The sequence below is a fragment of the Rhineura floridana genome, chromosome 1 (genome assembly GCF_030035675.1).
Source record: "Rhineura floridana isolate rRhiFlo1 chromosome 1, rRhiFlo1.hap2, whole genome shotgun sequence".
Classification (NCBI taxonomy): Eukaryota; Metazoa; Chordata; class Lepidosauria; order Squamata; family Rhineuridae; genus Rhineura; species Rhineura floridana.
In genome coordinates, this window is record NC_084480.1 from 42,152,799 (window position 1) to 42,176,794 (window position 23,996).

Consider the following 23,996-nt stretch of genomic DNA (forward strand, 5'->3'; position numbering starts at 1 on the left):
CCATCCTGTGGGCCAAACTTGACCCAACCAGCCTTCCCATTTGGCCCCAGAGGCCATTTTGGGTAAGCCACACCTACCCACTCTACATCTGACATCATGCATGATATCAGGTGGGAGCAGGCAAAGGCAAGGCTTCAAAGGAACAATTGAGAGCTGAAAGTGACCTCTCAATTGTTTGTTTGTTGGAGCAAGGTACACTCCCATCATCTATCAGCTGATGGGCAGTGGGAGCATGCTTTGCTCTAGGTGGGGGGACCTATTTCCAGTAAAACTACTTCTAAAATGGAGAGGGGAAATCTCAAGTTTAACAGCGGTTTCAATGGAAACCACTGCTCCCTCTAAGTGCTGTGCTTTGAACCTCCAGAAACAGAAGGTTCAAATACTAACACTGGAGCTGTTTGAAAGTCCTTTTGCAAAATGCCCTGCACTACTCTCTGAACTTCTGGATTTTAGAGATTTAAAGAGCAGCATGGTGCTGTTTGCAAAAGAGCTTTCAAACAACTCCAGCATTGCCTTTTGGAGTCCCAACAACTGGGTTTCAAAGTGCAGCCTTGCCTGATGTCATAGTGACATCAGGAGATTGACAGGTGGGAAGCCCTGCCCACCTGTCAGATTTGAATCTCCAGGGGTAGGGAGATTTCCCATCCCTGGTTTAATGATCATGAGCATTCTGCAACCAGCTTAAACTTGCCAAGGGTTATCAAACAGCTTTTAATATCCAGGATCCAGCTTAAGAAATTTGCATAAATCAATGTTAGCCTTACTTTCTAGAATGGCGTCCACAGTATGATCTGTTTTTAAAATGATGACAAGGTTACTTTCCAAAGATATGTTGTTTTCTAATTATTCTTTTGTGGCAATCATAGTACAGTATAACTCCAGCTCTCTAATTACAGTGCTTCTTCTAATACTTTGTTTGTTTTGGCTTCCATTCTATAACAAGGTAACTACAGAGATTAAAATATCCAGTCGGTATCTTCGTTCTCTAGGGTGTTACAAGGTAATATTTAACAAACATTTTTGCTACTGTGGCTGTAATATGGACTTTGTGGCTTGGGACCATAAGCTGGGGAAAATCACTTGTGGTAGTTGCATTCAGGGACAAAGCTAATGTAGAACTGCTCCAGGTTTTGCAGACAAAACCTAAAGTATACTATTTCATAGAGAAAGAGGGAGGGCATGGGCAACACAGCTTAATTTTTTTTTCTACTTCACTCCCTTTTCTTGTATGACAGCCTTGATTCCATCCTATGTGCTAGCACTTGCCCTTGACACTTTTGAGGTGATACTAAACCATTTTCATTAATGCCACACTACACAGGAAGTGGATTGGACTGTGAAAGACCAACCTAAATTGTGTTTGCATTTTGACAAATTTGTAGGGCAGTCCAATATCTCAGAGAGGAGGTCGGGTCTCCTGCTCCCCTGGTGCATTCACTAGAGCTGCCCATTCCCTGCTTTTTAAAGTTTGATAGAAAGATCTGTGGGCTATAGGTACGTTCTTAAATCACAAGGGTTTTTTGCCAGTGAATTAAATAACAATTGGGGTGGGAAAGAAGGATCAGGACTGTGGTATGCAAGATGAGGAAGTTAGCTCTTTCCACCATATGAAATTAATCCTCCTGAAGGTGCTGCTGGCTCCAGAAGAGAGCTTCTGTGGGGACCAACAAAAGCTTCCCATCCAAAGCTAACAGCAGTTTTGGGGTGGGGTGGAAATGTTTACCAAGACTATAGCAAGGGAAGCATTAAGACCCCCTCCATACATACCATACCCTTCATGTTGCTATTATTTAAAAGAAAAAATGTTAAAATGCCATCACAGATACATATATTCAGATGTTTAATGGGGTTAGGTAAATAGATATAGGACTGCAGCCTTAATGTCATATGCAGCCATAATTCTGTGCAATTGTATGCAATCTGTTGTATGCCTTAGTTTTGTTATTTTAATCCAACCGTAATTTAATTTTCATGCATAACATAATAGCATCTTCTTACCAATATAGTTCTTTGACACAGCCACTTCTTTTATTTCAATGTGAACAGAACCTTTTGGAATTTGAACCACTTCCATGTAGCCTAGAAAACAAAGGTGAAGCTTATTTTGTTTTGTTGTATACAACTGTACCAATGCTTGTAAATTTCCTAGGAATTACAATATAACATTGAAAGGATTGATATAGTCTCAGTGGTGTTTCTTATGGCAAAGGACACAGAAACAAATGATTATTCCATAGGGCTGAAAGAAGCAGAAATGCCACTGTCCAGAGTCCTACATTATTTCTAGATTGTTCTTGGATTCTCCTCTTCATAAATTCATGTCCCAAGTGGGTCACACTTCATTCCCAGAAATCATTATGTTCATTATCTATATTTGCTACCCATATGTGATAAGTAGACATTTTAAGACAATATTACATAGTGTTTGTAGTGGGGAATGATGAAAGGAAGGCTCATTAACAATATTGAGTCAAAAGCAGGCCACAACTTTATATTAACCAGCACCAGAATAGTTTGGTGACAAATGGACAAGGACTCAAGCACAGGAAAAGCCCAGTCATGCCCAATCCAACAACTGGATAGAAAGCATTGAAGGAGAATGACATCTGCCAGAGTCACTCTTATCTTTAGCTCCTTCATGAACTCTAGCCATTTTATAAAAAGTTTGGTATATGCCTTCACGCTTACCTCCTCTTGGCAATGTGTCATTGAAAAAGCCTTCGATAGCTTCACATGTACTCCCATCTCCTCCACATACCCGACACCTGTCTTCTTTAGCATCAGATCCCAAAATATTGTCACATCCAACATGCTGAAAATAGGTGAAATCAGAATAATTATGTAATAAGGGAGTTTGCTGAGTCCCCAGTTGAAAACACTGGTGGTGGTTCTAGAACTTTATGGCCAAAGTAATGGCATTCTTAATTTATTCAATACAAAACTGTTGTGGAATCTCTTGCCTTCCATGCATTTTCTATTTTATGAGAAACCACAAATAATAAAAAAGCTATTATTTCATTACACACCCATCTTAAACATTTGCATTGCCTATCTTTGCATTGCATATTACATTACATCATGACACAGAATATTCTGTAACAGTGTATTGGTGTACCTGTTGTTGTACCCCATCCTAGGTTCTTGGATATTGATGCACCTCAGGATCAGACTGTTAATTTCTTTAGTAATTTTTTAAAAAAAACCAACAAATAGTAGTTAGAATGGGTAGTATCCAACGTACTGCTAAGTCATGGTCCCATCAGTGCAAGGAGGTCCACTTCAACATCCCTTTCCTCCCTGAATCTGTTCTAAGGGGTTCCCCCAACCCTCCACAGTAGATTTGGGAAGGGTGCAGGGTGCACACAGGGGAGGGGAGGAGTCCTGTTGTACAAGCAGAAATCCTTGCACTGATGCAACATGTTAGTTGAATACTGCCCAATATTTTCTAGTTTCCTTCATGCACTTGAAAGCATGTTTTTTGTTTTTCAAAATTGTAGTTTTACCTAGGATGCATTCAGAAGCAGCATTCCAGAGACGTTCTGAATGTTCTGCTATCACCAGTTCCTCTGAGAATCCCCACTCCAACCCAGTTACTGAAACTGGGACAAGTGCTGCTAGTATGGAAACTTCTCCCACTCCCACTAAAAAGGATGAGTACCAAAACAGTTGATCATTGGCAGCTCTTAAACAAGAAGAGTTGCTGACAGGGCAATGTTTTTAAAGTATAAAGTGTATTATTGCAAAATATTTTGTAACTTAATAAGCAATATGGCACCTTGCATTCTCCATTGATACAAATATCCAGTGAATCTGCATTGCACTGTGTTCCATCTATCACTGCAGGGGCACGTTCAGTATAAAAGTTGTAACCTTCTGCTAAGCAGTTTAATGCACATGGTTTAACCCCACCTAGACAAATAAAAATATTTTTAAAGAATTCCTTAATTTGAAGCATTAACAATCCAAAACTTAACATTAACATAATTTCCCCGAAATTGAGACACATAGATTTGTAAACTCGTATGTTCAGAGAATGTAAGTGTCATCAAACCTCCCCCAACAGTCTTTGCACAAGACTGGCACAAGCCACAGTGCTGCCTGATGCAAGCTACCACCACTGCTCCTCCCTGCCACTGCCTGCCCCCTTTCTCTCCCCTCACTTTTAAAATTTTTGCCAGGCTTGCACAATATGGTGAGCGAGGAGAACAAATGCCCATTGTTTATTGCAACTACTGCAACTGCTGTTGACACCAGCGGCTACCCTTGCAAACAGCCTTGGTGCCTGCTGCTGACATTGTACTCTCTGTTGCAACCAACGCCTGTGGCCACAGCAAACAGCCTGAATAATAAATTCCTTAACTATAAATCCAGCTTCAAAGCTATACATTTAACAATGATGGGGATGGCACTGAAAAATTAACATGGACAAAGCTTGTTCTAGGCTTAGGTATTTTAGCCATGCCTGCTGTGCAGTACTCAGTGAATTTTGTTTTTATTTGGCCAGGTGGGCTACACCACTCTTCTTGTTTTGGAAAAAAAAGATCACTTTATAATCAATGCAAATATTCTTTGACAGAGATTCACAAATAGCTTGATATATTTATTATTTGATTTATATCCTGCCCTTCCTCCCAGCAGGAGCCTAGGGCAGCAAACAAATATAGGCCCAAAGAGTACTAATACGTAGCACTGTAAACTCTATTGTTGCTATTTATTGCATTTATTATTACATTTATATCCTGAGTTTCCTCTAAGGCATCCAAGGTGGCATACATGGTTCTCCCCCTCTCCATTTTATCCTCACAACAACCCTGTCAGATTGGTTAGGCTGACAGATAGACTGTCCCAAAATCATGCAGTTAGCTTTAAGGCTGAGTGGAGATTTGAACCTTGGTCTCCCAAGTCCTGGTTCAACATTCTAAACACGACAACATACTGGCTCTCAGAAGCTACAAATTAAAGTAATCAGCAACATGACAACATATGATCTGCACAGGACAAGAAAATATGGATATGCATCTGCTCAATGGTTCTACAGGAATCATAGCCAATAGTGAAGTGACAGTAATGGCATACCAAGCTGGGCTGGGTGCTACTGCCTTTACTGGGCATTATGGATGCCACAGGCTGCATCCCAAGGGCTGGTGGGAAGCTGGGTAGACCAGTGTGCAGTGACCACCCTTGATCAAGCAACAAGTGTATGGATGTAGGATTCAGGATATTCCAGTGCTGCTGATTTACCCAGCACATAAAAGGTGACCCAGTGAGCCAATGATGCTGCAACACACTCTGGTACAAGATGGTCCTCCAGAATAGACTTCTCAGCAAGAACCGCTCTTCTGGCCTACTTGCTCAGCCACAGCCTCATTCTGGCTTGACACTCCCTATACTTGAAAAAGGAATAATCTACTTGCAAGAGGCCTGCAGGAATGGCTATTTTCATATCATTACCTGCTACTCAGATACCAGCCTAAGATACTGTAGAATGCTGAGCAGTGGAGGCTTGGATATGAATACAAACAGTAGTTCATATATCATCTCCAAAGTCCATTTGGACATGTAAAAGTCTCCAAACTATGTCATCAACAAGCAGTGTGATTACCAAACGATATATTACCTCCTGTATATGGTTTCCAGTTGTAGTATTTTCCTCGGAAAGGCATATTGTCAAAATCTGCACATTGTTTTTCTCGAAAATCACGGGCCCCAAAAGGACATGGCTAATAAAAAAAATAAAGTAAGAAGTTAGTGTCTGTTAAACATGAAGATTAAAGGCATATGTGTGTTTCTTATCTATTTCATCTTAAATCAAAGGAGAAGCTCTTTTGGGTGAAGGTTGGGTTTGGATCCCCCATAAGCACATTAATAGCCCTGCATGAAACCACTGAATTACACAATAAAAGTTGTTGCAAATAAAGCTGCCATAAAATATATCACAATTGCTTTTAAAAATCTGTTTCTTTGATTTTAAAACTGGAATGTCATAGTTTCAACAATTATTTAAACATGTAAAATGAACATTTAAATTTGAATACAAGCCATTATTCACTATGCATATTTACAGCTGTATGCCACAATCCTACACTTACAGTGCAGTCCTACACATGCTTGCCTAGTAAGAAGAAAGCCCCACTGAATTCCATGGGGCTTAATCCCAATGTGAATAGAATTGCAGACTCAGGCATAAGTGAAGTATTTTGATTTCAGTGGGCTGTGTCCAGAATTTCAGACTTACTATCTAATGCCATGAGCTACTATGATGAAGCTAAATCTCATAGGTAGAGATGTGAAGGCCCAGGAAAAAAAATGGAAAAGGGAGGGGGGTCCTGAAAAATTGGGAAAATCCAGGGTTTTTCCCAGGCCTCTACATCTCTAACAAGAGGTCTTCTGTATCTTTAAAAGTTGTGCAGGGGGAAGGGAGAATTTCACCTTGTGGTTTTTCCCATTACAATGTTGCAGCCAAAGCTCTGCTCACAGCCGGAGTTCGATTCCAACGGAAGGAGGAAGTCGAATCTCCAGTAAAAGGGGTCAAGGTCCACTCAGCCTTCCATCCATCCGTGGTCGGTAAAATGAGTACCCGGCATATGGTGAGGGGTAAAGACAGGCTGGGGAAGGAACTGGCAATCCCACCCCATATATACGGTCTGCCTAGTAAACGTCGCAAGACGTCATCCTAATAGTCGGAAACGACTCGCACTATAAGTGCGGGGACACCTTTACCTTTAAAGATACAGAATCATTCTCAGGCCCTGAGCCTGGCCACCCTAGTAGAACTACAAGACCTTAAGGCATTATCCTTCATTTCTTACTGTGAGATTCACATACTGCTGAAATGCACCAGTCTTTCCAGTCATTTGGAGAAAGAGCATCTTTCTCTAGGCCATGGCTCTGCAGGTCACCCAGTTAGAAATAGCACTGTGCTCAGTTTTTGCATTACTCAATTTTGGGGTTGAAAGTCACTAGTTTGGTGGGGAGCAAAACTCCTGCCAAAAGCCAAGCCAGCCCTGCAGTGCAATTTCTTTCTCTATCTGCAAGTGCTTTGTACCAAGAGAAGCAGAGAATCTTGCTCTATATTTTGCAGCAGAATGTGTAGTGGATTACCTCCTTCAACTGCCAGATGCCAGTTTAAATTGCACTCCACAGTACAATTGCATTCCACAGTACAATTGGCAGTGCACCTTCTCTTGGCAAAGTACTTTGGCGAGAAAAGGGGAGAGTCTCCATTACAGATTTCTCCATTCAAAGTGGTAGTTGTCATTTTAATGGAGGCATACATATTCAATCATTTTCTGACTCTTTCATTCAGAAGAGATATAAAGAGTGGCTAGCTGTGGTGGAGCCTTGCCCTTTAGAGCAGGTACAGATCTTGAAGCTTACTGACTGCCATCCATCATCTGCTCTCCCCTCCATCCATTGACCAACAAGTATCTGCCCAAAACTGCAAAGTTGGTAGGGTAAATAGACGGACAGATAGAAGGAGAAAGATATGGAATCAAAACAGAAATAAAAAATGTGAATTAACCGACTAAAGCCAAAGAAACTACTTCTGCCAAATGAGCCTAAGAGAATGCTCAGAACAAAAAAAAATCTTGCTGCCTCTGATGATGGGGGGAAAACCGTGAGTGCTCATGATCAGTAAATATATTGTTATGAGCATGGGGGTTGGGATGGATGATTCCTGTGGGTCACCTTTCCAGCCTCTGATTTGGAATCCTATGCCTGGGGGCTGGCTGTGCTAGCCAGATGAATCTCCTTTGTTAACCAAATAGATTGGGCAGGTAAAATAATGGGCTGATCAGTTGCCTAGCAACGGTGAATGGGCCAGGGAGACCCTTTTTTGTCATTTAAACTCTTCAGGGGAGGATCTCTCCCACTCCTGGGAGCTAGCAGGAGTTGTGCTTGTAGTTTTGTGTGTGTTCTAGAGAATGGCTGGGGCTGCAGGCACGCAGAGAGGCTATCCCTCTGCATCATGGCTTTAGGATGCCTCTTGCAACCCAGATGGAAAAGCTGGATATTGGACTGCTGATGCATTGAACCCCTCCATCCTTGAGCTCAGGTTGGAATGTGTGTAAATATTTCATAAAGACACCGCAGTCTCCACTGACCTTCTTCCCCAAAGGAAACCAAACCCTGGATGAGCGCAGGGACCCCCGAAATCTCACCGCTCGGAGATTGGGGGAGGCGCTCAACACTGGTGTCGGAAGTGGGATTGAGTTTCCTGGGAGAAGCATTGGGAGCAAGGTGTGCCTGAGTCAAGATGGAAGAGATAACAGCAACGCCCCAAGACAAAGCACCATGTGGCCAACCGCATGGTTTGCAGGTGGGCTTTGTGCTTATGGGACTGTGTGCTGATGGAATTGTGTATTGATTTGCTGTAGGAATTTTTCTGATGGCTTTAGTATTGCCTTTTGAAATGCTGTTGATTTGTGCTTTTTGCATGAGTGTGGGGATATGAGCTGTTTAATGATTTTTTAGGGATTATGTTGATAGGTTTTTGCAATAAGGTTTTAATGTTAAGATTTACTATTCTGTGACTGTTGCATTATGGGTGTATGTACAACTGTTTAGCGGACCAAGGAAAAAAATGTGTGTGTGCTTGAGGGCATGCTTAAACATGTCAGAAACTCAGTATATTGGCCACTGCCAAGTTATGAGGACTGGGTAAGCTGTTTTGATGTAGGACTGTGACTGGGGGCTCCAAGAAAGAAGAGGAAGGCTAAAGAGAGAGCAGTTAATTGAAGATATGCCCTGGATGAGTGCAGGGACCCCCGAAATCTCACCGCTCGGAGATTGGAGGAGGCACACAACAATATGCCGGCCATGATGGCAGGGAAGCAAGCACCTTGTCTTCTACCAAATCTTTAGAGTTTTTTTGGGGGGGGGGGTCTATACACTGAATCTCAAACAAGAGATTACACCAAGACAAGAAAGGGAAATAACAATTTGTGCTTATTCATTTGCCATCTAAAGGATTCCCACATGTGAAAATATGGGAATCTGCTGTCTGTGAAACCTTCCCACAACTTAATCCATGAGCAGAACTAGGCTATTCTTCATGGACATTTCAATTTGTAGGCACCTACACACGTACACACACAAACGTACACATTGTATATTGGCACCCCTGTAATTATTAAAGGAGTGAACCCATAAGCATATAAATGTACATCAGTATGTGCCTTTAGTGCAGCCTTTCCCAACCAGTGTGCCTCCAGATGTTGTTGGACTACAACTCCCATCAGCCTCAGCCAGCATTGCCAATGGTCAGGAAAGATGGGAGTTGTGGTCCAACAACATCTGGAGGCACACTGGTTTGGAAAGGCTGCTTTAGTGGCTACATATTAGAGATGGGAAATATGAATGAGACAGAAAAACACTTTCTGCTCAAGTTTGTAAAATGCATCAGTAAGAATATCATTTAAACTGATATCATATAACATTTTTATTTAAAAATGTGTTATTCTAAGACTGCAAATCTATGTACACTTATATGGTAGTAAAAGCCTCACTAATCACAGTAGGGGACTTACTTTCAAGCAAAAATGCTTAAACCACTATAATTTTGCTTGTGGGAAGGCAGGCAAGCAAGCTGGCCATGTTTTGGCACTCTACTGTTTACCCAGGGACCCTGAAGTATACAAGCACACAAAGTTATTCATTTAATACCTAGGGCTGGATCAAAAATAATGCTAAACCATGGTTTAGCACTACATGCACAAGCTAGGACAAGCCCAAGTGAAACCTTGGACTCACAGTTTCCTTCCCCCTCTCACACAGCCGATAGAACTTCACTAGCGTTTATTTTTTGTTTCAAAGAATCCTGGCTTGTTGTTACATACAAACTAGAAATTGTGGTTTAAAATACTCTGGTTAGTTAACCAAGTCAGCTCCGTATCCCCTTGATTTAAAGTTGGTTTGATTAGAAACTGATCAGAGTTTGTTTTAAGCCATAGTCTCTGGTTTATACATAATAACAAGCCTGGATTATATGTAATGAAAAGTAAATGCTAGCAAAATCCTTCTTCTATCTATGTATGAGAGAGTGAAGGGAGGAGTGTGTGAGCACATGCCTTCAATTTGGCTTGTTCTGGCTCATAGACACAGTACTAGGTACTAAACCATGGTTTAGTGTTATATGCAAACCAGCCCACAATATAAGAAATATCAGGTAGAGCTGGAAGTTTGTGACACTTCTTGTTTCCAGGTTTTATGGATTAGGTTTATTCTGATTCCCTCAATTTTAACATTAAGAAACATGTTATCCATCAAAGGCCATACAATGTCTGAAAGCTTTTGCTGAAGAGTGTGTCTGCTAGGAGTTGTCTATGCTGGTTCAAAAGGATGAAAAGGGTCAAAGGAAAGGGTGGGAAATGAGATTGTCTCTGAAGTAAAAATGTAACAGAGGATTTTTATTTATGAATAATAACAACTTTAGGGAGTAATATATTTTAAATTACAAAAGAAATAGTGAATGCTGACACAAGAAACCCCTACAAATTTCAGTGGGTGTAAGCAACATATTTTTCATGAAAATAATGACAAGCACACAAAACTTGTGGCCTTTTGATTCACGCATTAATCAAATGTCTCTCCCTTCAAATGTCTTTTGCTTCAAAGAGTGATGAGTAATAAGGTCTGTCATAAATCCTGAAAAGGGGCTGTCTCAGCAACTCTGTATTTCATAAAAGCTATATTAATAACATTACAATCAATGGCTACAGTTTTTAATCACCACCTAGGTTAAAACATAATTTAAATTGCTGAATGTCAGAACATTTTTACATCCCTGGGCTTCTTCTGGGAGTAAGGGCGGGATATAAATTTATTAAATAAATAAATAAAATGCCCTTCATGACATTGCACTAATTCAAAACATGTGTGTATATTACAAATGAAATGCAAACACACTTTTAAGAAGATAACCATTAAAATCATTTGTTACAATAAATGTTAACTATATTAAAATCTAAAAGGAGTGTTCATTAAAAATATTGTTTTTTCCTCCCCTCACATAGTAAATGGAACTGAAACATTGCCACTGCCTGAACTATAGCTTTTATTCCAAAATTAACAATGGGAACACAAACCTCTGAAGGCAAGTCAGTAAATCAGTAATTTGTGGATAACTGTAATGTATACCACTTATAAGATACAGTGTAGTAGACATATTTCTGTACAATCTATGATTCTTCTCAAAATAAATACAGTTCCATGTGATTTAGCATTTTGCACCTTGTAATATTCATGAAAACACGAAGTGGACACAACTTTCTGCCTTTCCTAATTTAAACAGTATTATTTGTAACTAAACCTTGCTCTCAATAGCTCAGTATTAGATTTGATTGTAGCTTTTCACTGTTTCTCTGAACTTACTTAATCCTGTTAAATGATTATTTTTGCTCATTTTTACTCCCCCCTCCCTGCAGCCATACCTTTAGTTGCCTTCATGCTTAACAACGGAAAATAGAAATATTAAGGAGCACTATGAGAGTAACTCTATACTTTAAGTACATCAGCTGAGACGCTATGGGTTATAGTGGAACTTTCACTACATCGGTGGAATCAAGTTATGCTTGCAGAACTTGAGCTAAACCAGCGCAACTGTGATAATATATCAGTTCATCCCTGTACCAGCATATGTATACCAGCATAAGGCTTAAAACAGGGTGGAGATGGAACCATTGGTCTGGAAGGTTTTTCTGGTTGGGTATTAGGATGCCTCCAAGTGAGAATATGTTCCTCCTACTGCTCAAAGGCAGGAAATGTTGCTCCAAAGAAAGCAGTAGTAGTTGCTCTCCCTTGGAGTGTCAGTTCACTTCTGGACAAGCAAGAATCATCTTACTACAAAAATGTGCATAAGGCAGAAGAACATACATAAAAAGAGCATAACAGATCTATACCTCTGAACACAGAGATTTGTCAGGCACACCACTAGACACTGCAGGGCTTACCTGTCACTCCTGTACAGATTAAGAACAGCCAGCTAATCATGTGGCCTTGGAGGCATCTTAATGCCCAATCAGAAACACCTTTTAGATAAGACCATTGGTCTGTTGTCTATTGGGCATTTGGAGACCTCCAAGTGGGATGTCCTAAAGGTGACCAATATTTCTGTGGGTGAGAAGCTGGCAGCTTAAGGCACTGGAAGAATTTGTTGAACTTATTTATTTCAGATATTTATATACCACAATATTCAGAATTTCTAAGAAGTGTACCTAAAAAACAAGAACATACAGAGAATAGGAACAATTAAAATCATCATAAAAACAGGAAACTACCTTAAAATGCCCTCATAAAATGAAGGATGCGTCTTCCAAACACTGCCTCAGCTGAGGCATACAAATCAGCTTTGTAAAAATACTTGACCTAGACCAAGTGGCTGCTCAATGCATTTCCTGAAGAAGTACACTGATGGAAAAAGCTGCCAAGGCAGCCATAATCCTAGTGGAATGAGCAAATATGCTTGCAGGGGAACGTAAATGCAATGAGCCATATGTCAATGTAATACAAGGGTGGCACTACAGATCTTTTCCCACAATGCTGTTTGATGGGACAAGATGAACAGGGAATTAGATTGATTAAAGGGTTTAGTTCTATTAATGTACACTTTTACGGCCATGCACATGTTCAGAGAATACTACGAGCATTCCATGAGGTGAGTGGGCAAGCAAAGAAGGTAAACAAAGTACGTGGAATAGAAGGCTGAATTGACCTTTGAATTAAAGAAGGGGTTAGCTCCCAGGATTACTCTATCCTTGTGAAAGACGCAGAGGTGCTTTGCCACTGTCAAGACACCAAGTTCTGAAATCCACTTCGTTAATGTGATTGTCACAAGGAATAAAACTTTGAAGGATATTATACACAGAGATACAGATTTTAAATTATGAAAAGGTGGGTTTTTGTAAGGCAGTCAAATCACTGTGTAGATCCTAACAGGGGAAACCATGTTGGACTGGTGGGTTAAAGCTGCACCATGAATAAACTGTTTTAAGAAAGGATGGGCAATTGGGGATCTGTTGGTGTCTTTGACAGCACTGAAGAGAATGCCAAGACTTGACATCACAGGGTATTAGGCTTTAGCCCTATCTTCAGTCCATCCTGCAAGAAGGAAAATAATTCTGCAACACCAGCCATAAGACGATGAACACTCCACCCATTACAGAAAGAGTGTATTGGTAGAAGTGCAACACTTACTGTTGCCAAGAAGCTAGGATGGATGAGATGATGTCTGAAGGCAATCCTGCTCTCAAGTGTCACTTCAGCCTCCAAGTGGATAGTTTCAGCCAACCTGGGTCTGATGGAAGAGAGGACTCTGTGACAGCAGATTTGTCCAAAACTGAAAGATGCCATGGTGGTGTCATTGCCACTTGCCACTTACAAAATCAAGGCTTCCTTGAACAGAGTAGCACAATGCCCTCTCTTTTTGGATTTTCTTAAATGCCCAGGCTAAGAGGTGTTGGAGAAAAGACATGTAGGAGGCTGAGACCAGCATGAGTTCAGAGTGCCCATGCCTCCTGTTACCTGTGACAGGAATTTATAGCTGTAATCCACTGTCAGCCATATGAACCTTGCCTGCAGCTCCCTGAATAACTCCTTATATAGCAACCATGTTCCTCAAGACTGAGCCAATACACCTGGACATTGTCTACTCCCCTCATATACTCTGCCACAAAGGAATCCAAGTTGTTCTCTGTCCAGCTAAAGAGAAGAGCCTCCTTCTATTGCCAAGTTACTGATTTCGTGTCCCCTTAGCATATGATGTGTGCTTTTGTGGGGATATTGTTGGCTCCCAGCATCACATGATGGAGACCTCTGTTGTGAACTAAGTGCTGTAGAACCAGATATATTGTCAGTTGATGCTTTGTTTTGCTTCTGCTGGAGACTATGAGCCCTGGACTACTTGACTTTCATGTTGAGCACCCCAGCACATTAGGCTTACATCTGTTGTAATGATGACCTGGGGAAGATCCTTTGGGGTACTCCCTTTCAATGGTTGTTGTCCAAGCCCCACCACCAAAAACAGTATCAAATCTGCCTGGACACACAAATCTGTTTGCAACAGTCATCTGGTGAGGCAGTAATGCCCACTGGAGAGGATGGGAGTGGAATCTGGCCCACAGAGTCACTTGGACCACCAAGACTGTCATGCCCAGGACTTTGGCAAAAATCATGACATCTACTAATCTGGCCCTGAGAAGAGGAGACACTGCTGTCTTGATCTTGTCAATTCTGTCCTCCAAGAGAGCAAGATAGCCTCTGATGGTGTCTATTGTTGCTCCCAAATGCTGACGACAAATACATGGGATAAGGTAACTCTTTCCTCTGTTTACTAAGAAACTGTACACCTTCAGAGTCGCCAACATAATATGAATGTCCTGGTATGCCAGATGGAGATATATCTTGATCTGGTCTCCCAAGTAAGGATACATATTAATTCCTTGCAGATGTAGAGGAGCCACAAGGGTCACCAGGTTCTTTGTGAAGATTATTGGGGCTGATACTAGTTCAAAGGTCATGGCGCTCTACTGAAAATGTTGACCCACATAAATGAGACAAAAAACTACTGGTTTGATGGATGGGTTGGCACATGAAGATAGACCTCAATGGACAGCATCACTTTGTGGTCTTGCAACATCTACCACATGGATGCTAGAGTCTCCATCTAGAATTTTAGATAGACAAACAACTGGTTGAGAAATCCGAGGTTCAATAGTGCCCTTCAAGACCTGCCCCTCTTCGGCACCATGAAGACAGTGATACAGATGGTAGAGAAGGACTGACCTATGAGGACCAGTTCTGTTGCAGCTATTAACAGATGGTTGGTAGCTGCTTGAAATATTTTCCACTTTTCTGGGCTAGATGACACTGGTAATGGAACAAACTGATTTGGAGGATGAGATTAGAGCTCTGTTAGGTAACTGTGATAAATCAAGTTTCATACCCAGCAGTCTGACATTGTGGCTTCCCAGGCAGATGTGAAAAGAAGCAATCTGAAACTCGCAAGAGGTGGCACGGCATCAGAAATTAATGTGGTTTCTCCCCCCTGCACTGGAATGAAGCATTAAACCTTGTATTGGACTGCTGCTATCCCCTTAGTGGTAATCTTGGCATACTCCAGGTAAGGCAATTGGGCCAAAAATTCCAGCCTACAAATCAGGCACCTTGAAAGGACTGGTATGACTTAAATCAACAAAAAGACCTCGGATCCTCGCGCCTATGCACAGAAGGCATGGATTTTTGCTTATCTCTTGTCTCCACTAGAATGTCTTGCAAAGCAATGGCACTAACTTGTTCCCCATGAACTGTTCAGTTGCAAAAGTAGTCAGCAATTCAGATCAGCTTCCCAATGGCAGACCCATAGGGGATGCCGTGCCACCACCTCTGCTGCAGTGGATCTAGCAGCAAATCTTGCAGCCATGATGGCCCATGAGATAAAGAATGCAGCCCTTGAAATCTTCAGTGCAGTCTTCCATAATTTATTAGGGTCTTGAGTCAGGTCGTCCAAGATGTCATCGGCCCAAAGGAAGATAGGAAGCTAATTTATACTGAGTCAGACCATTGTCCCATCTAGTTCAGCATTTTCTACACTGACTGGCAGCAGTTCTCCAGGGTTTCAGGCAGCAGCCTCTCCTAGTCCTACCTGAAGATGCCAGGGATTGAACCTAGGGCCTTCTGCATTCAAAGCAGAGGCTCCATCAATGAGTATGGCCCAGAGCAGCATCACCCTAGAAAAAATAGAAGTGGTGTATGACACCCCAACAGCCAGTGCCGATGCGTTATGTACCTTTTTTCAAAACCTCATCCAACTTACACTTTGTAGAGCCTCTTGTGTGTCCCCATCCTTGAAGAGCAGGTTCTGCAACACCAGTGCTGAAATAGACCCATCTATAACCGCAAGTTTCAGCTGATCCACAAAGTCAGAACCTAAAACATAACATTTGTTAGCAAAGGACACAGCCTTTCTAGATTGTGGTGGTATATCCCACTCTTTACTAACTTCTTGAAGAGAGATGGAACTGTGATTGCTTTCCCAGAGGGTTTGGAATCTGGAAATATATACGCTCCCCTGGAAGTAGAGGGCACCAAATCAGGTGATAGGATTTTAAGATCTATAGCCACCAAAGCCTTACACAGGAGAGGCATGTGATGGGAATCCTGGAAAAGTTTAGTAGAAGCTCCTCTCTGCCACATCTAAATCCTGCACTGGGTCTGTATTAGGGTTGCCAGGTTCAGGGCCTAAGACTGATCCTGTATCTTTAGGAGAAGAGAAAGTCAGCCAAGTGCAGGTGTTCTTGCAACATTGTAGTGGGAGAAACCACATGGTGGAATTCTCCCTTCCCCCTGTACAACTTTTAAAGATACAGAAGACCTCTTGGTTGCCAGGCCCAGCCTCCAAGAAGTCTTCCCTATCTTTAAAAGTTGTGCAGGAGGAAGGGAGAATTCCACCTTGTGGTTGTTCCCATCACAGTACTGCAAGAACACCTGTACTTGGTTGACTTTCTCTTCTCCTAAAGATACAGGATCAGTCTCAGGCCCTGAGCCTGGCAACCCTAGTCTGTACTATCATAGTCATTTCCTTGCAAGGTGGGGCAAGGATAAACATGTCTGGTATTTAAAGGGATTTCTTGACATGTGCCTAAGAAACTGCATGTGGATCAGAGGACCCTTCAGCTTCATCATCACAACCAGGCAATGGCACAGTCTGGACAACCTCTGGAGTACAAGGAGTAGCCATGGTGTCCAGGATTGCCAGAAATATGAGCCATAGAAATCTGGGACCTTGAACTAGGAGCTGAATTAATCTACAAGGTCTTTGACATACAGAAGGAATTTGGTTGGTAGCTTGCCTGGGAACAGCCCACTCACTTGTCTAATCTGATATTAGGGCTTCTTTAATTTACTTAATAATAACCACATCCAGGCAGAAACCTGAGGAGCCAGCTAAATGATGCCCCAAGATAACAGGTTGGGCTTGGGGAGGAAAATCTTCAAAGCCACAAATTTATCCCCAGAGGAGGAGGCAAACCGAAAAAGGTCCTTAGGAGCTGGAGCTGGCTGAGACCCCCTTCCCTCCCAGAGATATTCCTCCTGTCTCCAGTCTAAAACTACAGAGTGCATTCCAAAGTTCCACACTCAGTTCCAACTCACCAATATACCTGGCCCCTCTGCAAGCCAAATCCAGCACTGCCATTGCTACAACAGCTAAGGACAGTTGTTCCAGTCTCCTGATGGGACCTGTGGATCCAAAGCCCCCACCCACTATTCTTGGGGCTGCTCAGCTCTTGCATATCTTTCCCACCATTCACAAGGTTCTTCTCAAAATGGTGGCCAAGCTCAGGTGTGCCGAGTGGCTGCTGCATTCACTTGAGTGCTCTTTGCACTGGTGAAAAGTGTTATCATGCTTGCCGAGTGAGAAGTCAGTATAGGAAGCACATGTGCCTTAGAGGAAGATACTGTGGTTCCCTTCTTAAGAGCCTCCAACATTATGCCCGTCAACAATGGGAATAAACAGAGGGCAAAAAGGGCCAGAAGCAGGAGGGAGGCAGTGGAGACTGAAGGTAAACAGCTATACACACAAACACATATATACACAGAATGCCAAGTAGAGAGAAATTGACAAGTAATAATGTCTTTATTTATTACATTTATATACCACATTTTTCTCCAAGGAGCTAAGGTAGTGTACATGGTTCTCCTCTCCCCATTTTATCCTCACAACAACCCTGTGAGGTAGGTTAGGCTGAGAGGCAGTGACTGGTCCAAGCTCACCGAGTGAGCTTCATGGCTGAGTGGGGATTTGAACCCTGCTCTCCCAGGTCATAGCCCAACACTCTAACCATTACACCACAGTGGCAAGTTGTGGGTAAGCACAGAGCGATGAAAGATAAATAAAAGAATTAACAAAGGAGGACTAACAACTTGATGACACACTGAGGAAGCAGCTTAAAGAAACAAGTCACTGAGAGCAGGTACTGTTCAACAAACATGGGGAACTCAAATAATACTGGAGAGAAAAGTAACTAAATGACAACAAGGGACAGAGAGATTCACAGACACACTCCTACTCCCTAGCTAACACACACACACACATTCACTATAGAAACACAATGCCTGAGATAAAAGAAACAGCAAAGGTGTTAAGATGGTCTGCTTCAAGTAAAGCCAGGAAATGAACTGGCACTCCAAGTGAGGGAGACCCAACAACTACATTTAGAGTGGCAATATTTCCTGCCTTCGAGCAGTAGGAGGAACACAATCCCACTTGGAGGAACACAATCCCACTTGGAGGAACACAATCCCACTTGGAGGCATCCTAATGCCAATAAAGAAGTAAGCAGGGAATGGGCAGGACAAGTATATTTACTGCTTCAGACTTTGTTTCCACCCCTAACAACTTAATGCCAACCATAATACCAGTGTAAGGAAAATCTTACTAGAGAATTCAGTGGAAATCAAGAAAACCACTTGCCCCTACCTTGACTGCCCTGCCCACTTGCAACATGGTGAGTAAGGTTTGGCATAGCTTTGCACTCAATCATAGCACACCAGCACATACATATAAACTGCCAAGAGGGAGACCATGACTCAGATTATATGACATGTAGCATGGGGTTATTATCATCCTGGTCCTAGGTCATGAACAGAGAACACTCAGGGGAGAACTCTGGTATGGGAAATATGGGGAAAGTGTAATTTGGTTGAAAAGGGAGCATTTTGTGCAAACAGACTGTCTTCAAAACACAGGGACTTAAGCATATTTGAGACACTTTTATTTCTAGAAGAGGTGGCAAACCTGTGGTCTTCCTGGTGTTGTTGAGCTCAAACTCTAATCAGCCTCAGCCAGAATAGCCAACAAATATGGATGATGGAACTTGTAGTCCAGCAGCATCTGAAGGGCCAAAGGTTAGTCACCGCTATCCTAGAATTCTTTCAGGAACTCCACCCCAAGATTCCAAACATTCAAAAGCAGCCCCCAGTTTACTCCTATAACTGCCACCCTGGGCTCCTACTGGGAGGAAGGGCAAGATATAAATCTAACAAACAAACTGTGGATGCACTCCACGTAGGTAAGCAAGGAACCTACCTATCTTCTCCCACCTCCATGCTATGTATTTACACTGTGTACACCTGAACTACCCCCAACTGATAGTAGCAATGCCTCCAACACAAGTGACACAAAATGAAGTATACACCCCCATATGGAGGTATGCTGTCTGATGGTGAGGAACTCAACTCCAACCATTGTACATTTGCCTTTCAGAATCACTGGGTAGATCCATGGGAAACATTACAGGGAAAGGAAGCAATCCCTCAGCCACTGCAATCTCTTCCCTCACCCCCAACCATGGGGGGGGGGAGGAGGTAAATTCACTGGTAGAGCACTCACATAGTACCACTCATTCCTCACAAATACTTACTGTGCATCAGGTCCAGGAACCATGTCTTCCAGCTCTAACCATTGCACATTACTTTCTATGTGTCTCCTTTTGCTTCCTACAGGCAGCTCTCCAATCATGAAGCAAACAGGGCCCATCCCATGCTCAGTCCTGTGCACCCAAGGGAGGCCCACCGCATGATTAACAATAGTGCCAGTTGTTCCCATGGGAGCTTCCCATTCTACTTGTTAGTGACATGCTCTTGCACCTTTGCAACCTTCATAGTAGACAATTAAGCAACAGGCAATGACATAATACACCTGGTACCAGCTATCTGCCATGCAACTGTCAAAGGCACAGGCACCTGACTGAGGTGACTGGGTGGCAACCTCATGCTATCAGACTTGACTCTATCCCTGATGATTGGTTAACACCAATGATGGCGTTAACTGTGTAACATATATTGTTTCTTTGTTGCTATAACTGGGTTGAGGGGATTCCTTCCCCACATCCTAGTCCACTTTGGCTCCAGCTGGCCTCAGGACAAAGCACTCTGGGTAGAGAGGGAAGCTTGTTGTTACCATGCAAGCCAGTATTCCCTCCATTCTCTGCAGGTGGGATGGGTGCTGCTGTAATGGTAAATGAAGTAATTGAGCCACTGAACAATAAGGCCTGCTATGATGCAGAGCTTGGAAAAGTTACTTTTTTGAACTACAACTCCCATCAGCCCAATCCAGTGGCCATGCTGGCTGGGGCTGATGGGAGTTGTAGTTCAAAAAAGTAACTTTTCCAAGCTCTGCTATGATGCTTCCCAGGAAGGTGCTGTGCTCTTATGCTGTCTTCTTTGTGGTATGCAGTCAGAAGGATGCTTCTGAGCAATATGCATGTGTCAACAGAAAATGACAATTTGAACTGCTATTTTTATGTCTTCCTAGGGAGTCTGAGTGGATAAATCATTCCTGTCCCTGCCAAAATGCTCATGCAATGAAAGGTGCTCTCTATTGATATCATAACATGCCTGATGAAATATTTGTTGGAGGTGGTATGATGAAGTAAGATGTTCTGGGGCATTGTCTCTATTGCTGTGAATGGAATGGCTTCTTCCCCAGCTGAGCCTGTAATGAGTGAGGGCTGTAGGTGTTGTCATGGATGCCGGTGGTTTTGCTTCATTTTGTGGTATTTTTCTGTGACATTCCCTCTCAGTCTGCTAGCAATATATAGAGTAAGGTGCACATTTTATCACTGTTGCAACAGCTTAAGTCCCTCCTGCTGCCATGTACATGGTATACAGGGTTGTTTGGCCTATTTAAGGTGAAGAGAGGCCTTTCTTAAGTTCTATTTCTGATGCCAATTTTAATTTATAAAGTCGTACATTGACTGCATCTGCTACACATTAGGCTCTCATAGAGAAAGGCACTCCCTATCTGTCCTTCATTATCTGCCGATGACAACCTGATTAACTTCTCTCATTATGAAAGTTTACAATGGCAGGGATCTAATACATAACCTATACACTGTAAATATTCTGACAGTGCTATCCTAAATCTACTCAGAAGTTACCCCTCTAAGTCCAATGGTACTTACTCTTAGATAACTGTATATAGGATTGCAACCATGACCTACCTTAACCCATTTCCAAAGACTTTCAGATTATTTTTTATTATTTTTCCTTGGCTTTTAATATGAACATTTTCTTTTTTTTATCTTATATCCCTTTAATTTTTAGTGTACCGGCCTTTGTTTTTATGCCTATAGATATGAGCTGCTTTATTGTTGGTTTAATTATCTTTGCATGTTTGGTTTTGAAGCATCACTTTGAGTGCCTTGGTTGATAGGTAGGTTACAATGAAAAAACTTGGTTTGCCAAGGCTTTTAGATCTAGGAACGATACTGGTGTCTTTTTTAAATTAATTATTTCTCATTAGCATAGCTGTACTTTTGACGTTCCAAAGAGCTGAATACTGATGCAGACAGAATGCTTAAGATGTAGAATATTGTCTTCATCATGTACATAAGAGTGACCCACAGTTGAGTATTCTGTGGCCATCCTTGGTTCCAATTTTCCACAATGTTTCTATGTCTCAAGCCCTCCGTATTTCCTAAAAGATACATAAATTTTGCTTATACCACTGGTACTACATACTGGAAGTCTTCAGGATTCTATATTAATAGATGATAAAGATAACTGTCCTCTGGAAAATCTGCTCTATTACTGGGGAAAACATCTGAGATAGTTTGTTCAATTTCAGTTTAAATTTGAATTACTCACATCAGTATTACAGGAGCGATATCGTTTCCTTTCTCCAAGGCAATATCTTCCTCCACCTGAAGGTCTGGAAAAAATGTATGAAGTTTATGAATATGTACAAAGGAAACAAGCAACAATGAAAATTCATACTATAGGGCATTCCCTTCCCCTCCCCACAAGTCTTTTCCAATACAGATAGATGATTCTGTATATTTTTGAAACTTCAGATTTTAGTAATACTAACTGAGCTAGCATATATAGATGTAAAATTAGAGTGTAGAAAATGAATATAAAACACTATTTCTTTTATTTTTGTTTCATGACTACCAAAATCAGGAAATATTTTGTTAAATTAATACCCATTCTAAACATTTAATTAAATTAATGCTCAGTTTCTAAACATTTATGCCGGCATCAGCATAATATGCAGCACCAGTGAAAACCTGCAACAATAATATAGCATTTCTAACATTGTATTAGTGAAAGTCATTACTCCTAGATATAAGCACTTATTTGCTGGTGCATAAGCTTTAGTATTAGTTTAAGATTAATCAAAATTAAGGAAACACTGGTTTTCCATTTTTCGGGTCAAGCTGGTATTCTCTAGTACCTGAGTGCCTGATTCTGATTTCAATTCTACAACTGTAAATCTGGAAAAACTAACAGCTGTGATGTTTATTTGGATTTCCAGAACTGAAACTGATCAGAGGTAGATGAGGCCATTTTTAAGAGACCTAGGCACTTAAACTGAAGATGATGAAACAATTTACTTGTTTTCATTACCATTTCATTTTTATAATCCATTAGGGTAGCTGAAAATTTAGGCTGCAATCCAATACACACTTACTTGGGAGTAAGTTCCATTGAACCCAATGGAGCTTATTTCAGAGTAGACATGCATTGGATTGCAACCTTAATGAATTAAAAATTAAAGGAATAATTGTCAGGGGGGGGGTTACACCCAAAAGGAGCTTTGCACTTATGTCTCCTGAATAGCAGCACCCACTCTGCATGGCAGACTATTTTTGAAACTGAGAGGAATTTTAGGAATGGTTTGTGATATTACATTGAGGCATACTATTCAAAAACATCACTCAGCTAGTACAAGTCTCTGCATGTGTTTCAGGTAGTTCTCTTGATCTTGGCCATTATCTTAAACACACACACATATACATTGCAAGGCAATGTCAGTTTAATAACTCAGAGGGCAATCCTATACAGGCATACCAGAAGTAAATTCCACAGAGTTCAAAGGGACTTACTCCCAGGTAGATGCATATAGGATTGCAGACTTCAGAAGACAAATAAACAAAACGAAAGCTAAATTTATATTTTAAAAGATTAATTATAAACAGAGTTTGCAAAATTTCATTATTTCCAAAGTTGCAATTGATATTTGAAAAGAATCAGGGCAATATCACATGACTAGGTGATGGGTAGTTATCAAGAAATTCTAGGATTAAATAGGATTCAAGTATTATCTAGACTGGTCTCTTGAACTAAGCCAGAATTCACCCATTTATTATTTAACATGTTGTTATATGTTATGAAATAATCTGGGATTTCTGGTAACACAAGCAAGCTATCACATGGTGGTTGCAGTATCTTCTGATAAACAAGGTTCTCAAAACCATGTAATATGTGAATGGAGGTTTTTATTACTTTATATAAAACATTGTGATTTTATTTTAATATTCTTTAAAGGCCAAATATAATGGACAGAATCCAGACAGTTTATACTTTTAGGCCTTATTTACTTCAACGAGGGAAGTGTTAAGCACATGGGACTTTAAAATGCTTACCTATGATTAAATGTACCCATTGCTGTTAAATGAAATTAGTTAAGATTGAAAGGGTCACCAAGAGTGCAAAGAGCTCAATGCGCCTAAGAGCTTTCTTGTTTTCTTCTATGCGAAGATGAACATTGGTACAGACAACAGGAAATGTCCATGCACACCTAGAGCGGTTTTCTTCCATAGAGGAGAAAAGAAAGTCCTCTTGCTGGACTGAAGCATAATTCTTTTGATCAATGTGTTTTTAAATGGATACCATTATATGTGAATTAAAACATTAAAGGTATGTCTTAACAAATAATAATTTATAGTCCAGTGCCTGTTAATGCTGGTCATTGGTTAGCAGCTGATGCCGAACAGACCCTGAAACAAATTACACCAGCATGCATTCACTGAAATCAGTCAGACTACTCTGAATGCTAAATGTCTGAGGGCTCTGCAGTAGTGAAGATTAGAAAGGAATGTCCAGACCTATAAAGTTCAGCAATAAGATGAAGACCAGACTGTCTTGCAAAGCCATGCCATAAAAAGCAGAGGTCCAAGCTCTTCAAAGCACAGAGGAAGGCGGAGTGTCCAAGC

General features: G+C 41.3%; 1 protein-coding gene across 7 annotated transcripts in view; it reads right to left on the reverse strand.

The window, feature by feature from the left end:
• Positions 1-23,996, reverse strand: part of ADAMTS6 (ADAM metallopeptidase with thrombospondin type 1 motif 6) — a 241,066-nt gene that overhangs the window by 43,683 nt on the left and 173,387 nt on the right. For all 7 annotated transcript variants that reach the window (XM_061619209.1, XM_061619173.1, XM_061619218.1 and 4 more), the window contains 5 exons: positions 21,646-21,709; positions 5,618-5,720; positions 3,776-3,909; positions 2,689-2,812; positions 1,999-2,079 (listed from right to left, as the gene is read on the reverse strand). In XM_061619209.1, coding sequence (XP_061475193.1) covers positions 1,999-2,079; positions 2,689-2,812; positions 3,776-3,909; positions 5,618-5,720; positions 21,646-21,709 — 506 coding nt within the window. The remainder of the gene's footprint in view (positions 1-1,998; positions 2,080-2,688; positions 2,813-3,775; positions 3,910-5,617; positions 5,721-21,645; positions 21,710-23,996) is intronic.